This window comes from Pogoniulus pusillus, chromosome 36 (genome assembly GCF_015220805.1).
Source record: "Pogoniulus pusillus isolate bPogPus1 chromosome 36, bPogPus1.pri, whole genome shotgun sequence".
Taxonomy (NCBI): domain Eukaryota; kingdom Metazoa; phylum Chordata; class Aves; order Piciformes; family Lybiidae; genus Pogoniulus; species Pogoniulus pusillus.
In genome coordinates, this window is record NC_087299.1 from 10,003,158 (window position 1) to 10,017,547 (window position 14,390).

The 14,390-nt window shown below is 52.9% G+C and overlaps 1 protein-coding gene across 3 annotated transcripts in view; it reads left to right on the top strand.

Annotated features, from left to right (window-relative positions):
• DISP3 (dispatched RND transporter family member 3) overlaps window positions 1-13,872 on the top strand; it is a 100,356-nt gene extending 86,484 nt beyond the window's left edge. For 2 of the 3 annotated variants that reach the window (XM_064171696.1, XM_064171695.1), the window contains exons 9-21: window positions 113-274; window positions 648-809; window positions 1,081-1,203; window positions 1,790-1,926; window positions 2,724-2,905; window positions 3,358-3,488; window positions 3,582-3,757; window positions 4,731-4,857; window positions 5,974-6,119; window positions 6,445-6,604; window positions 6,965-7,078; window positions 8,011-8,177; window positions 8,602-13,872. In XM_064171696.1, the coding sequence (XP_064027766.1) occupies window positions 113-274; window positions 648-809; window positions 1,081-1,203; window positions 1,790-1,926; window positions 2,724-2,905; window positions 3,358-3,488; window positions 3,582-3,757; window positions 4,731-4,857; window positions 5,974-6,119; window positions 6,445-6,604; window positions 6,965-7,078; window positions 8,011-8,177; window positions 8,602-8,964 (2,150 nt within the window). In that variant the 3' untranslated portion in view covers window positions 8,965-13,872. The remainder of the gene's footprint in view (window positions 1-112; window positions 275-647; window positions 810-1,080; window positions 1,204-1,789; window positions 1,927-2,723; window positions 2,906-3,357; window positions 3,489-3,581; window positions 3,758-4,730; window positions 4,858-5,973; window positions 6,120-6,444; window positions 6,605-6,964; window positions 7,079-8,010; window positions 8,178-8,601) is intronic. The other variant, XM_064171697.1, reaches the window with a different exon arrangement.
• Window positions 13,873-14,390: the final 518 nt, after the last annotated feature.

The following is a 14,390-nucleotide window of genomic DNA, read 5'->3' on the forward strand; positions in this document are numbered from 1 at the left end:
TGAGAGAGTTGTACAGCACCTGGCAGAAGGTTCGTAAAGGAGAGCAGGAGGCTATGAGAGACACTGCTGGTGCTGAGTGCTGAAGCAGCCTTCCCCTTCTGTCTCCTTCTAGTCTCTCTGGAAATGGGGGATGTCCCCTTGCTATCTGTGATGCCAGAGAATCTGCAGCTCCCTGGGGAGAAGAGCAACCGGGGCCAGTTGATAACGCACCTGCAGGAGCTGCTGGAGCACTGGGTGCTGTGGGCTGCCGTGAAGAGGAGATGGCTGATTGTGGGTAAGGAAGAGGGGAGTGTTCCATCTGCATAGACTTCAGAGGCTTTGACAGCACTTCAGTCGGACCCCCAGCCTGTGACCAGGCTGAGAGAAGTAGGTGATTTTGAACTTGGTGGAAGGGTGTCCCCAGAACTGTCAGTCCCTAAGGGAAGTGCATGAGGAACTCTGAGCCTTTTCCACCCCTCTCCTCTCACTCAGAGCTGAGGTGGCAAGTCCTGATGATGGGCTACCCCTGGGGCTGCCAGCCTGTTTTAGGGTTTGTTCCTTTTTCCTGTTGAAAATACCATCTCTCTGCCACACTCCTGCTGTTCAACGTGCCCTTAGTGCAAGATGCCTGCAGGGTCCCACACACTTACCTGATCTTCTTCTTGCAGGGCTCTTTATCCTCGTTTTGCTCCTGTCCATATTCTTTGCCAGCCGCCTCCACCCGGCCAGCCGTGCTCCAGTCCTGTTCCGGCCAGACACCAACATCCAGGTGCTGCTGGACCTGAAATACAACCTGAGTGCTGAAGGCATCTCCTGCATCACCTGCTCAGGTGAGAGTGCTGCTCCCCAGAGCTGTCTGTGAGAAAGGAGTGTTTTGAGAAGTGTTTCCTGCTTTGGCTGGGGACTGCATGAGTGTTTCTGCTGGAGCAATTCCTTTTAGTCCAGGGAAACAAACTGCTTCTATTGTTGAGTGCTGGCCACATTCCAGTGACCAGCTGGGGGCCTGCAACTCTTTGTTCCCTGCTTACATAGTGTGCAGGGGCCGGTGGGTCTCTTGGCACTCTGTCCACTCCTTCCTCCCTGACTAACCTCGTGGAACAGGTTTGTTTCAGGAAAAGCCTCACAGTTTGCAGAACAACATCCGAACCTCCTTGGAAAAAAGGAAGAGGGGCTCAGGGCCACCTTGGGGAAGCAAAGGAAGCACAAATGATGCAGGGCAGCAAGGTAAGTGGGGCATCATGATTTTGACCACATCTAGTCCCAGAGTCCAAGGATCCACTCAAGTAAAACTAAATCATCTGATCCCTCGATAGCCGACAGGGAATAATTCTCTCCAAACCCTGTCCCCTGAGCCCGAGGCAGGTGCTCGGTGTGAGGAGTGTCATTAGAGCCCCCTTCCCCTGCTCTTCTCCAGGACTTTGTCCCATAACCTGGGTGGCAGTACAGTCTAGTGGCAAATCCATCTGGCCTGAGTCCAGGGCTAGGAGCTCAGAACTTTTGCACCCTAGTCCTGAGTCGCCACCTTGCTGGCATCTGTGAGGAGAGTAAACTCAGCCTGCTTTGCAGGGCATTCTGGGGATAAAAGTTATTGGGAAAGGCCCCGAGGTGACACAAATCAATAAGCCTTCAGCAATTACTGCAGCTGAGGATGTTTTTGTAGAGCCTTTGAAGGGTGTGCTGCAAGGCAGAGGCTCTGCCTGTTGCCCAGAGGAGCAGCAGACCAGAAGAACCCTCCTTTGCTGCTGCCCATGTCTGAGGAATCTGTTGCTTGAGAAGCACCACTGGCCCTCATGCTTTCTGCTTTCTTCAGAGCTGCAGGGGACTGTGTATATCTCCAAGTCCAGAAGCAAGGGCAGACCAGCCATCTACAGGTTCTCACTCAACGCCAGCGTCCCTGCCCCCTGGCAGATGGTGTCACCAGGAGACGGGGAGGTGCCTTCATTCCAGGTGAGTCAGTCCAGAGATATTGGACCCCCTCTATCCAGAGTGCAGCACTCAACAGGTGAGCACAAGAGCCTTCTCCTGTCTCTCCATGGGGTCCTAGGTAGCTCAAGATGGAAGTTGCAGGGCGTTGCAGTGAGGTAGCTAACACTGAGGGCATTGTGCCTGGCATTGCTGAGCCTTACAGTGCCGCAGGATCACAGGATGTTAGGGGCTGGAAGGGACCTCCATAGCTCATTGAGTCCAACCCCCCTGGGGGGTAGAATCTAGCTCAGGTCACACAGGAATGCAACCAGATGGGTCTTGAAAGTCTCCAGAGAAGGAGACTCCACAACCAATCTGGGCAGCCTGTGCCAGCAGTGAGAGCAGAAGTGTGGGTGTCTGTGGAGGTCAAATGAGGCCTGGCATCTTCAGCTGAGCTAATTCCAGCAGAAACTGCTACTAAGCTGAATTTCCACTGCCTCTTTTCCTCCATCCAGACACAGGGGGAGCAGACAATGCTCCCTGAGCAAAGGCCATACTGCACACACACCACCCCAGGAGAACTCACCTTCAGAAGTCCCTCACCCTGGACAGAGCTGCCACCATTCAGCCTAGGTCACAGAGGATGGGATGGTGGTGAGGGGCCCCGTCATAGACTGGCCAGCCCTGGGAAGGAGGCAGGCTGAGGGCTGGCTGGGTTTGTGCCTGCAGTGCTCATTCTGTGTGGCTGTGGCAGTGCTCGGGGAGGAGGGGAGTGTGTGGTGGTGCTGTGCTGCGACCCCGTGGAGTTAAGTGTCTGTTTTCATTAATCCATTGCTCAGGTGTATAGAGTGCCTTTCGGTAACTTCACCAGGAAGCTGACAGCTTGTGTGTCCACAGTAGGGCTGCTTAAGCAGACGAGCCCCAGGAAGTGGATGATGACCACCTTGTCCTGTGACACCAAGAGGGGCTGGAAGTTCGACTTCAGCTTCTATGTGGCCGCCAAGGAGCAGCAGCGAACACGGTAACCTTCCAAACCCCCCAGAGCCAGGCAGCACAACCAGCACAGCTGAGGGGCTGGTGTGGGGTGTCCAATGTCCAGGGCCAGTCCTGCCCTCAGTTGGTAACACCCATGGCCAGGACTTGCTGTGCCCCATTTTTGCAAAGTTACTTTGCAGGCCCATAGCATTGTTAGTGTGCCAAAGGTTGGAGAGGTGCAGGATTATGACTGGGGGCTTCTTGCAGCATCAAGATATTGCTGATCTTGACCTTACCCAGCTGAGTTTTTGGGTTGCACAGGCAGCACAGAATATGCAGAGGGTAGGGATCCAGGTCTGGATATGCAGTGGGTGGGGATCCAGGTCTGGAGTTGTCCACTTCTTCCTTCTGTCACCATGGACATCTGTTTTCATGTAATACTTTGGACACCTCTTTAACACCTCTGGTCCCCCATAACAAACTCTCTTTGCCATGCAGGAAACTGTATTTTGCCCAGTCACACAAGCCCCCTTACCATGGCCGAGTGTGTGTGGCACCTCCTGGCTGTCTTCTCAGCTCTAGCCCAGATGGACCCACCAAAGGCATCCTTTATGTTCCCAGTGAGAAAGGTAAGCTGACGAGGACCTGCCCAGCCACATTCATTCCAGAGTCAAACCTTTTTATGCCACCTGATGTAACCCACTTTGTTCTGTGTTTGGCAGCAGCACCCAAGGCAAAGCTGTCAGCCACTTCGGGATTTAACCCTTGCGTGAACGCAGGCTGCGGGAAGCCGGCGGTGCGGCCGCTGGTGGACACAGGGGCCATGGTGTTCGTGGTGTTCGGCATCAGAGGCGTTAACCGCACCAGGCGCCTGGACAACCACGTCCTCGGAGACCTGGTACACACCTTCGGGCACGCTGGGCAGGCGTGCTGCGGGCTGGCGAGTGAGGGGCAGGCTCCCTGCACGGCGTTTAGCTCATCCCCCCTGCCCAGGCAGTGCGCTCCAGCAGTACAAGCAGATGGAAGAGCAGAGACGGCAGCGCTGCGATGAGCCAAAAGCACTCTTCTGTTTTAGCAAAGGCACAACTAGAGGAGATCAGGAAGCCCTGACTGAAACCACTTCACACTTCTCAGGAAATCCCTTTCTGAGTGCAACATCTAACCTTGTAATTTTGAGTCTAAATCTGGCTTTCCTGAGGATTTTATAAGCAAACACATCTTGAGCTCAGTATGAAAATCTCACTACGAATTCCAGATCCAGGGAGCTGATATTCTTCTACAGCTGTTTATCTTGTTATGCAATATTAGCATGAAAAATACAAATCAATTACTCTGGGGAAAGATTACTAAGAGTGACTTTTCTAGCAGCAGCTTATCTGCCACTTCTGATACCTTGACACATGCACAGCCTTTCCCCTGAAACATTCTTCCTAGCTCTGGTCGTTTGGCAAATTCACTTCTGCTTTCTGCTGTTCTTCCTGCCCTCTGATCTGGGGGTACTGTGCAGAATCAGCCTTAGCCTGTGTCCTCTGGAAGGGGCACTGCACAATGCAGTGGGTGGGCAGAAAGCTGGAGTTTCCTGCTGGGCACTGCTGCTCCTTATCAGGCCCTAATGGTTCTGGGCATGGCCTGGTGGCTTCTGTCACACTGCCTGAGCTTTTCTTCTTTGCTTTTCAGGGGATGTAAATTCTTCCTGGGTTATCTGGGGAGGCAAAAACATCAGGTGGGGTATTCCACCATATAACCTGTGGTCTGTGTAAGTTAGTCCCAGGCTGTGTATCAAAGAGAGGACTTAGCTTCCACCTTCTTGTGCCAGTGGCTGTGTTATGCCTCACGTGTGGTGCTCTTGTTGTTTTGTCTCCTTGTGAAAGGGCAGCGTTATCTACGATGACAGCTTCGACCTCTTCAAAGAGATTGGCAACCTCTGCCGCCTCTGCAAAGCCATCGCCAGCAACGCCGAGCTGGTGAAGCCAGGAGGGGCTCAGTGCCTGCCCTCTGGTAGGTAGGACCAACACCAACCATAGAGACCTTGGGGAGATGCTGGGTCCCTGGGTGGTGACTGCTTCTCACTCTCCAGTCTGAGAAGTGTGGCTGCTAAGGGCTTTTAAACTCTCAGCCCCCAGCCTGATGAAGCAGGGAAAGGAGAGGAGGCAGCAATTAGTGGCAAGTGCAGGGAGGGAAGATGTTTCTCAGCAGTCAGCTCTCTTGACCTGGCTGCAGCACAGCTCTGCCTGTTTCCACCTGGCTTAAGTCACAGCTCCCATCACCATGGACACACTTCTGTGTGTTGTACCAACCATGCGGCGGATAAAACACACAGAGTGAGTGGGACAGGAGGATCAGACTCTTGTTCTGCAGCTCTGCTTGCAGTAGTGTCTGAGCTGGGGTCATCAACAGCAAAAGGGAAAGGAAGGTGGCTTCTTGCTGTCTCCTTTTGCTCTCGTAGCAGCTTTGCCCTTCTGGAAGATGCCCTTCAGAAGAAAGAGAAGCATTCTCTGTAACTCCAGAGACACTGGGCATGTTCTTCAGGTTTTAATCCAGTGAAGATCAAACCAGAACTGCATCCCCTCTTTCCTGTCATGGAAATACTTGTAGCACAAATACTGTTTGTGATGCACTTACAGTCTTTCAGACCACTTAATATCTTCTTAGTAGCTCCTGAATAACCATCAAATCACACCTGATCTCATTGTGGTGAGGCTACTCGTGGCCCCTGTGGCTTCACCTACCTAACCAGTGACAGTCTCCTCTAACTTCAGAGGTCACAGAGTTGTGGAGCTGTCTAGGAAGTGTATATTTGCTACAGGCCAAAAGCCAGTCTCATGCCTGGAGAAAATCCCTGCCAGGCCAATAGCTCCTCAGCACTTGCTGTTTGTACTGCTTCCTGACAGCTGGGGACAGACAGCAGTGGCAGTGTCTGTCAAGTGCGGGTGGCACCGAGTGCCCTTTTAAAGCCAGCAGCAGCTGAGGGCTCTGGTGCTGAGACTTCAAGGGCTGTGGCAAGTCAGAGCTGCAGGGAGAAGCAGCTGCTGACAAATGGGGCCTGCAACTGTCTTTTTTCCCCCTTTGCTTCCTTTCCCTGTCCTCCATCCCTTGCTCTTTCTTTCTCTCCAGGTTACAGCATCTCCTCCTTTCTGCAGATGTTGCACCCTGAGTGCAAGAACATCCCAGAGCCAAACCTGCTGCCTGGACAGCTCTCTCATGGGGCAGTGGGGGTGAAGGATGGCAAGGTGCAGTGGATCTCCATGGCGTTTGAGTCGGTGAGCACAGGGCATTGCCATCTATCCTTGTGACAGTTTCTGGGGGGTTAGCTCTGCTCTTTCTGCAGTGGTCCCTTTGATTTGCAGCCATAATTTAGTGTTTGGACCTCATAGCACAGATGCCACCTCCCAGGTTGCTGGAAGTGGCTGCGTATGCCACAGTTTGCTCTTACCATGAGAGCTCAGGCAAGGAGCTGGTGTCAGCTTTAATCATCTGCCACTGCCAGTTCTGCCTGTCCAGCTGGCTTGTTCTACTTCTCCCCTTGCCAAGCATTCCCTGCCCCAAAGAGCAGGACATGACAATAACATGTTCATCTTCTTACAGACAACCTACAAGGGGAAATCTTCCTTCCAGACCTATGCTGACTACCTGAAATGGGAGACGTTCTTGCAGCAGCAACTGCAGCTCTTCCCAGAGGGCTCTGCTCTCCGGCATGGTTTCCAGACCTGTGAGCACTGGAAGCAGATCTTCATGGAGATCATAGGCAAGTGACTGCCATGTTCTGCCCCTGGGGAGATGCAGTACACCTCTGATACATCTGCACAGCACACTCTGGGCCCATGTCACATCTTCAGTCCCTCGCCACGGCCTAAGGCCTGGTTTTGCTCCAAGCAGTCTACACTGGCAAGATGCTAGGCAAAACCCAGGGAGATGGGAGGGAAGGGATCTTGCCCTGCTGATGTGAGGGGCAAAACGTTGGTCACCTGCTTTTCACTTTCATCCTCCCCTTCCCATCTCCCCTGCTGTGACTTCCCTCCTGCCTCGTTGCTGCCAGGGACACAGTGCCTTTCTCATCCAAGCCACCACCTTGCAGGAGCTAAATGAGCTGTGTCTTTTCTTCCAGGGGTGCAGAGTGCCCTGTACGGTCTCGTCCTCTCACTGGTTATCTGTGTGGCTGCAGTGGCAGTGTTTACCACTCACATCCTGCTCCTGCTGCCAGTGCTGCTCAGCATTTTAGGTAAGAACAACAATTCCTGTGTGTTCAGCTCTCCCTTGGTCTGAAATTGGTGGGTTGTGGCACTGCCGAGTCTCTGGCGATTTGAACTGAATTGCTCTTACTCTGTGTAAATCCTTTTGGCTTTCCAGGAGCCAGTCCTGATAGACCTAGGTAAGCAGGAGAAACTCAACAAATGCCCAGGAACCTCATTGGGGAAGTAGATTTGTGTGTCTAACTCCCAGTGTGTTTTATCTACACAATCCCTTCTATTTGTTTAAATAAGGGTTTTAGCTACACAAATGCCATCCCTGCCTGTTATGTATAATAATGTGATTAAGTCCCACATGCTCTGAATAACAATTGCACTACTTCCAAGGATCTGCACCGTGGCTGCCATTTCCAAGCAGTGGGAGATTTTTAAAGCTGAATATTTTAGTGGTTTTGTTGGTATTGGAAGCAGATTTGTAAATAACTCCCCTCCCTGGCTGGTGATTCGATGATATTGTGGTCTGAGTGTGTTGCTAAACTTCTCGGTTTAAAAATCAAATCCATCATTTTAAAACCACTTAGTCTCCCACACATGACTCACAAACAAACATCACTCTTGCCTCCGAGAAAAACCTCAGCCTTGTAACTCCAGCGAGCAAACGCAAGAGCCCTCGCCCCTGTAGTGCCTGTGTGCACACGTGCCTGGGCTTGGACCCATTCAGCATCAGCCTCTCGGCCTGCCCTGCTGTTTAACTGGGTGCTGCACTGTCCCCAGCAGGGCTGATTGCCTGGCCACATGGCCCTGTGCCAAGGGAAGGCGAGGGAAGCACTTGCCTCCACGGGCATGAGGGATGTGTACTGGTTGGCAGGCAGCCTTGCAGGGCCGTGGTGCCAGGCTCCACAGGGACGGCTCGTATCAGCAGTCGCAGAGTCCTTTAAATCTGCTTAACGTGACCTTCACACAGGGGTGGTCTGCTTGGTGGTGACCATCATGTACTGGTCTGGCTGGGAAATGGGAGCTGTGGAAGCCATTTCCCTCTCCATCCTCGTTGGCTCCTCTGTCGATTACTGCGTGCACTTGGTGGAGGGCTACCTGCTGGCAGGGGAAAACCTGCCCCTGCACCAGGCAGAGGTGAGCTTCCTTCTCCCTACAGCCTTGCACCCACTCCACTCGTGCCCTCTGTGCCACTCAGCTGTGATGCAGATGCACAAATTGCACTGGGTTGGAAGGGGCCCTCAAAAGTCATCTCGTGCCCTCTGCAGTGAGCAGGGACACTTCCAGCTAGAGCAGGCTGCCCAGGGCCATGTCCAGTCTGATCCTGAATGCCTCCAGGGATGGGGCCTCGACTACATCCCTGGGCAGCCTGTTCCAGTGTCTCACCACCCTCATTGTGCAGAACTTGCTCCCGATGTCCAACCTAAGTCTGCCCTGCTCCAGTTTCAGACCATTGCCCCTCGTCCTGTCCCTCCAAGCCCTTCTAAACAGCTCCTCCCCAGCCTTCCTCCGGCCCCCTTCAGAGCCCGAAGGGCTGCTCTAACGCTGCTGTCCCTGGCAGGACCCCAGTGCGTGCCGCCAGTGGAGGACGATGGAAGCAGTCCGGCACGTGGGTGTGGCCATCGTCTCCAGCGCTGTCACCACGGTGATCGCCACCGTCCCGCTCTTCTTCTGCATCATCGCCCCCTTCGCCAAGTTTGGCAAGATCGTGGCCCTCAACACCGGCGTCTCCATCCTGTACACCCTGACTGTGAGCACAGCCCTGCTGAGCACCATGGGCCCTGGCACCTTCACCCGCAGCAGGACTTCCTGCCTCAAGGCCGTGGGGGGGGTGCTGCTCGCCGGCCTGCTGGCTCTCTGCATCTGCCTCGTCCTGCTCAAGAGTGGAGTTAAGATCCCTCTGCCCAACGGGACAGCCCTCTAGACCCTATGCCAAGAGCCACATGCTCTGCCCTCTGGCTCCCCTTCTTTTCTTTTTAAAGGATATTTTTTGTAAGAAAAAAAAAGAGGAAAAAAAATCTCCTTTGCCAGAAGTTTTTCCACTCCAGATGCACTTTATTTTCTAATGAGTTTTGCTCTGAACTTGTATTTATTTTGGGTAGTGATGGATGACGGACAGTGAGGGCTGCCCGGGGAATACCTCAGCCCGTCAGTAGGAGGAGAGGAGCTTTCCTTCTCTCAGTTTTCTTTCTGCTTTTCTTCTTTCTTTTTTTTTTCTTCTTTTTAATGAACAGAGCTTTCTGGATCCACAGAGCTAAGGGGAGAAGCTGGGAATGCCATCTGATCCCCTCAGAACCCTTCTCTCTCTCCCTCCCCTTGGCCAGGGTCAGCATTGCAATGATGGCTCCTGAGGCGATGTTCTACCCCCACGCCAAGCCTGTGCCTCTTTACCTAAGCCTCTGACAACAGCAGTGAGCTGTTGGACAGGCCTGGGAAAATGTGTGGACCCCTTCGCTGTGCCCTATGCCCAAGCTAGAGCAGCAGACAGCTCTCTGCCAGGAGCTCTCACGGATGTCATTGTGGGATCTGCACTAGAGGCACTGGATGGCACCTGAGTGGAGGGTGTCAGGACACGTGGCTGTCCCTGCTTGCTGGAGGGACAGCAGGCTCCTTGCTGGGGTCTCTTGCGTCTGTCAGCAGCCACCAGCAATGCAGTTAGTGTCCTCATCAGCCTGCTCTCCTCTCCCTCATCTCAGTAGTGAGGCCAAGGTAGTATCAGTGCCCAGTTCCACCTCTGCTCAGTATGTGACCTCACCAGTCAAGCCTCTGCTCTTGATGGCCTTTTGGTCACGGCATGCATGGATAAACAATGCTGCATCCTCTGTGGCAGCTCAGAGGCCCCCTCCCCTGTGGAGGGCAGGGGAGCTTCAGCCTGTGGCTGCTGCCTGCTCAGAGCAGATGGCTCATATTAAAGTAAAATGAAATGGCAAACTGGATGCCATTAACAAGTACATTTTAAGCATCACTGATTCTGTCATCTTTTTAAAGTGGCCATAGCTCAGTGTGTGCAGTGACATGCTGCACATCTGGGTGCTGCGGAAGTGGAGGGGTCAGGCCCACTGGGAGATGCATGAAACATTATTTACAGGGATGCCAATAGAAGGGGGTGGCCAGAAACAAACAAAAGTCCATTTGTTTGCAGAGACCATGGCCCTGGTGGCTCAGTGTTTTCTGCCTGAACTGTCCCTCTTTTGAAGACAGAAATTCCAAGAAGCCCATTCCCCTTTCCAGCCAAGTTCTGGGACCTGCTGAGACAGACCAGCAGCTGCTTCTGCCTGGCTCAGTGTATCCCTGCTCTGATCCCTGCCAGTCTTACACCTTCACGTCATGTGAAACAGCAGCAAAGGTTTGTCCCTAAGGGTCCCCAGAGTGGCATCTAGAAAGAGGAGTGCCAGACCAGGACTCTTCTTAGTAGCAGGGAAAATCCAGCAGCCCTGCTTCAGGCAGTGAGGGTTGTGAGCCCATGACCAGACCTGGTTTGTCCTCACCATCCTGCAGCTGAGTTACCCCTTTCTGCCAAGTGTTAAATGTTCCTTGGCACCTACCTCTGGTCTGCACCAGTTCCTTCACACTGAACCCTGTGCCCATGATTAAATGGTTCTGGAAAGGATTTTTCACTTTCCTTTAGCTGTGATGGCTGCTGAGCACAGTTGAGCCCCAACCCTGATCTCTAAGCTGTGCTTCTCCCTATGTCTGTTCTCCAGATTTAATAGCTAGTGGTGCCCTGAGCTCACCTAGGTGGCAGTGAGCACAGAGGGCAGTGTGCTGATCATTTGCAGTCCCGTGGGGCCCATGTGGCTCTGGGGTGCTCCACAGGACAGCAAGGTAGCCCTAGTTTTGCTGCCAAGGATGCTTTCTCTGGAAGCCTGACCTGAATTTAGCTAATGCCTTAAACTCCTGAAAGTTGATCAATATTTCCAGGTCACCAGGCAAGAGAATAGGGTGCTGAGAGCACTCTGAGAGCAAATTCCTCCTTCTAGGAGCCTGAAGAAACCTTGAGAGGTTTTTGAGACAAGGCACAGATGTGCTTTGAATCCTGCAAAGTTTAAACTTCATTTGAGCCCCTGTGTCTCATGTCAGTGCCCACTCTAAAGAGGCTGTGTAAGCCCCCTGCCTCCAGGACACACCATGCTGGGAGCATTCATTCAGCCACTCGCGGAAGGCAGAGATTTCATTTCAAAGCACTGGAAAACCTTTTATGCCTCCTGGGTCTGATCTGGCAGTGTCTGATCTGCAGACAAAAATAACAGTTCTCAGTAGCTGAAAGCCTCTGTCCTGTTTTCTGGAGCAGGCAGGGAAAGGACAAATTCTCATTTTCCCTCCTCTCTGGTCAGCTTTTGTGCAGAAGGGCTGCCTGGCACTAGCAGGGGCAGGGCATCACCTTGCCCTTGTTTGTTCAAAATGATAGCTGGAGCCATTCAAAAAGGAAAATGAAAGGCTGAGATAAGTGCGGAGCAGTAGCAGATGACCTGCAAAGACTTATGGAGATTGTGCCTCTTCAGTAAGGAAAATGAGGCAATGAGAGGAGAAGGAACTCGCTCCAGGTTGTAGTAGGAGGGCAGAAGAGCCAGGAGGTGATTCTAGGTGATGCTTTTCACTGCAGGGACTCACTGGGTGTTGGTAAGCTGAAAATTTAATTAAGTGTGGTCATGACCCTTGTCTTAAGATCTGACGAGACATTTGGGCTGTCACCATCACTGCAGAGCTCAGTGGGCGGCGTGGCTGGTGCTTTCTCCATGTGCTGTGGAGTCACAGAGGCTTAGGGGTGGGAGCCAGCCTGCCTCAGAGTGCTGACACCACCCTGACCTCCCCAGGCGCCTGCGGAGACAATGCATCAGCAGCAGATGTGTACATCCATCTCCGAGCAGGCATATTCCTCCCTGGGGCCAGGAAATACTCATAAGCCTGCAGCAGGAAGGAAAGGGATGGGTTTATCCGAGCAAATGCAAGGGTGGGGCTGACAGCCCTGCTGGGAATCGCTGCGCAGAGGCAGATGCTGGTAGCAATAAGAGACAAGGCCTCACCTGCCTGGCACCGTGCCAGGAGCAGATGTTTGCCCGAAATTAATTCCTCCCACATCTCTGCCCATCTTCTTTCTCTGATGACTCCTCTGTTTCCCAGACTGTCTTGGGCTCTGACATCTTGCTGGGCAAGGTTCAGCCTTCTCTGTGGTAGCTGCTTGTGCCCAAGATGTTCGTAGGGTCTGGACTAAGTGACTGGAGGCTGTCCCAGGGAGCCTTGCTCAGGCGGGGGAAGCTGGGCAGGTGAGACGCTTCATGCTGAGCTGTGGGGTTTGTTGTTTTTACACAGAGCAGATCAGCCTCCCTTGGAAGAGACTGCTCCTGCTCTCCAGCTCAAAACGATCTTGTTGCAGTTAAGAACTACAGCTACAGCACTCTGCCATGGGCTAATTCTGTTTCCTGCCCACTCCTCTGTTTGTAGTCAGTCCTGCTGCGGGTTACATTCTGAGAAGCTGATGTTAATGTTTTAGGATGGGGATCATTCTGGAACTCTGCAGCCTCCTGGAAATGAAGCAGGTCCTGACCTTACCCTGCCAGCTCAGGGTGGTTGCAGAAGGGCAGTGCTGGAGCACTGTGATGCATGCACAGAGCTGGTGCTGGTGCTCTTTGCCTTCAGCAGAACTGCTGGGGAGCTCGAGGATCCCCGCGGCTGAAGATGCTCAGGGAGAGTCTCTGCTCACAACAGCCCTGTCGAAATGAGCTTTGCAGTGAGGAGGAACAGAGCTGATGTGATTTGCAGAAATCAGTGACAGAGGAAGGAGCAGACCTAGGTCTCCTCCCTTTGTTTGCATCCTTATGGCATAGTGCTCCTTAAGGTGCTGCTAGGTTCACATGGGGTCTGTACAGGCAACTGGGGCATGAGGTGTGACCACCAACCTTGGCAATTTCAAAGGCTGCAGATGCTGGAAGGGAATCAGTAGCTGAGCTGGGCTGTTCTCCATCCCTGCTGGATTTGATACTATGCCAGAGCAAAGGCAACCTAAGAAATAGCCCCAAGAGAAGGACATATGGCATGCTTACAGAGTTGCTGCAGCCACTGATAATGGTGATCCAGATGCAGTTGTCTCTCTGCAGACCCCTGGCTTTGTGCTGAGGCAAGCTAGGATGTTGCTTTATGTCACAGCATCTAATTGCTTTAGCTTCTCCTTCACTGAAAACTCTTAGAGAGCAGCATGCCCTCCTGGAAGGTTATAGGCATCTTTTTCTTTAACCCTGTGACATGTGTAAATCTTCCCACACTGCCCACCAAGGAATCTCTGCTGACTGATTTGCAGCCAGGCAAGACAAATTCACAGTCTCTTAGTTACTTCTGAAATCACTTCTCACCCCAGCTAGTCACAAGCCATAGTTCACAGGATTTTCAAAGGCCTTTGCTAGCTGCTCTGCCCCGGCTTAGCACTCCCAGTCCAAGAGACAAGAGTCTTTCAAGGCCTGCCTCCATCCTGAGTGTGTAGTTGTTTGTCTTGCTCCTCTCTGCTCTCCTCTGGGCAGTTGCTGGAGGAATAAGAGGGCAAGGGCCAGGCCCAGAGCCTGAGCAGCAAGGTTTGCAGGGGGAGCAGACGAGAAGAAATGGGAGGAGGATGGTTCAGAAGCAGAGGGGAGCGGAGGTGTGAGCATCCCAAAGACAGAGGGAGGGGACTGCCATTCCACCACGTGGCGTGCAGACCTTTGAGTCTGGGTTCTCAGAGTGATGTAGCACAATTCCTGATGTATGTAGGCCTGTTACTTCCCTAAGGCGTCTCCTACCCTCACTATTTGCAGTGTTCCTTGGTTTTTGGAGACTGTTGTAAATAAAGATTTTGACATTGGCACGTTTGGGTCCCTCACTCACCACCATGGCACTGTTGTGTGGAAGCACAGTGCTGGCCAGAGCGGCACTGGTAGGTCGTGTTGTGTACAGCACCTCGTGTGGGGTGGCACCAGGGCACCCAATGTGCAGGAGGCTGTCTGCTCCTGCTGCTGAAATTAGGCCCCTGCAGCCAGTTTAGCACACGCAGAGAAGCTGCCAGTCTGGAAATGCCAGCTCGAGCTCCCAGGCAGGTCTGCATGGCTGTTGGCTCAAGCAAGAGCTTTGGCCAGGTTCTATCCTCTGTTCCATGCTGTGCTTCTTCCACTGCACCAGCACTTCTGTGCTAACTCCACAAGAAGGGGATTCCTCTGCCTGCTGCTGCTGTATGCAGCAGCTCAGAGCAGCAGGTTGTCACAACACATAGTGTCTGGCATGACCTTCTGGTTAAGGTTTTGTCTCTGTCCTGTGCTGCAGCTTCGGAGTCCTTCTCTGCACTTCCTCGGATCATGCTGAACTGATGCACACAGAAGCCAGCAGCAG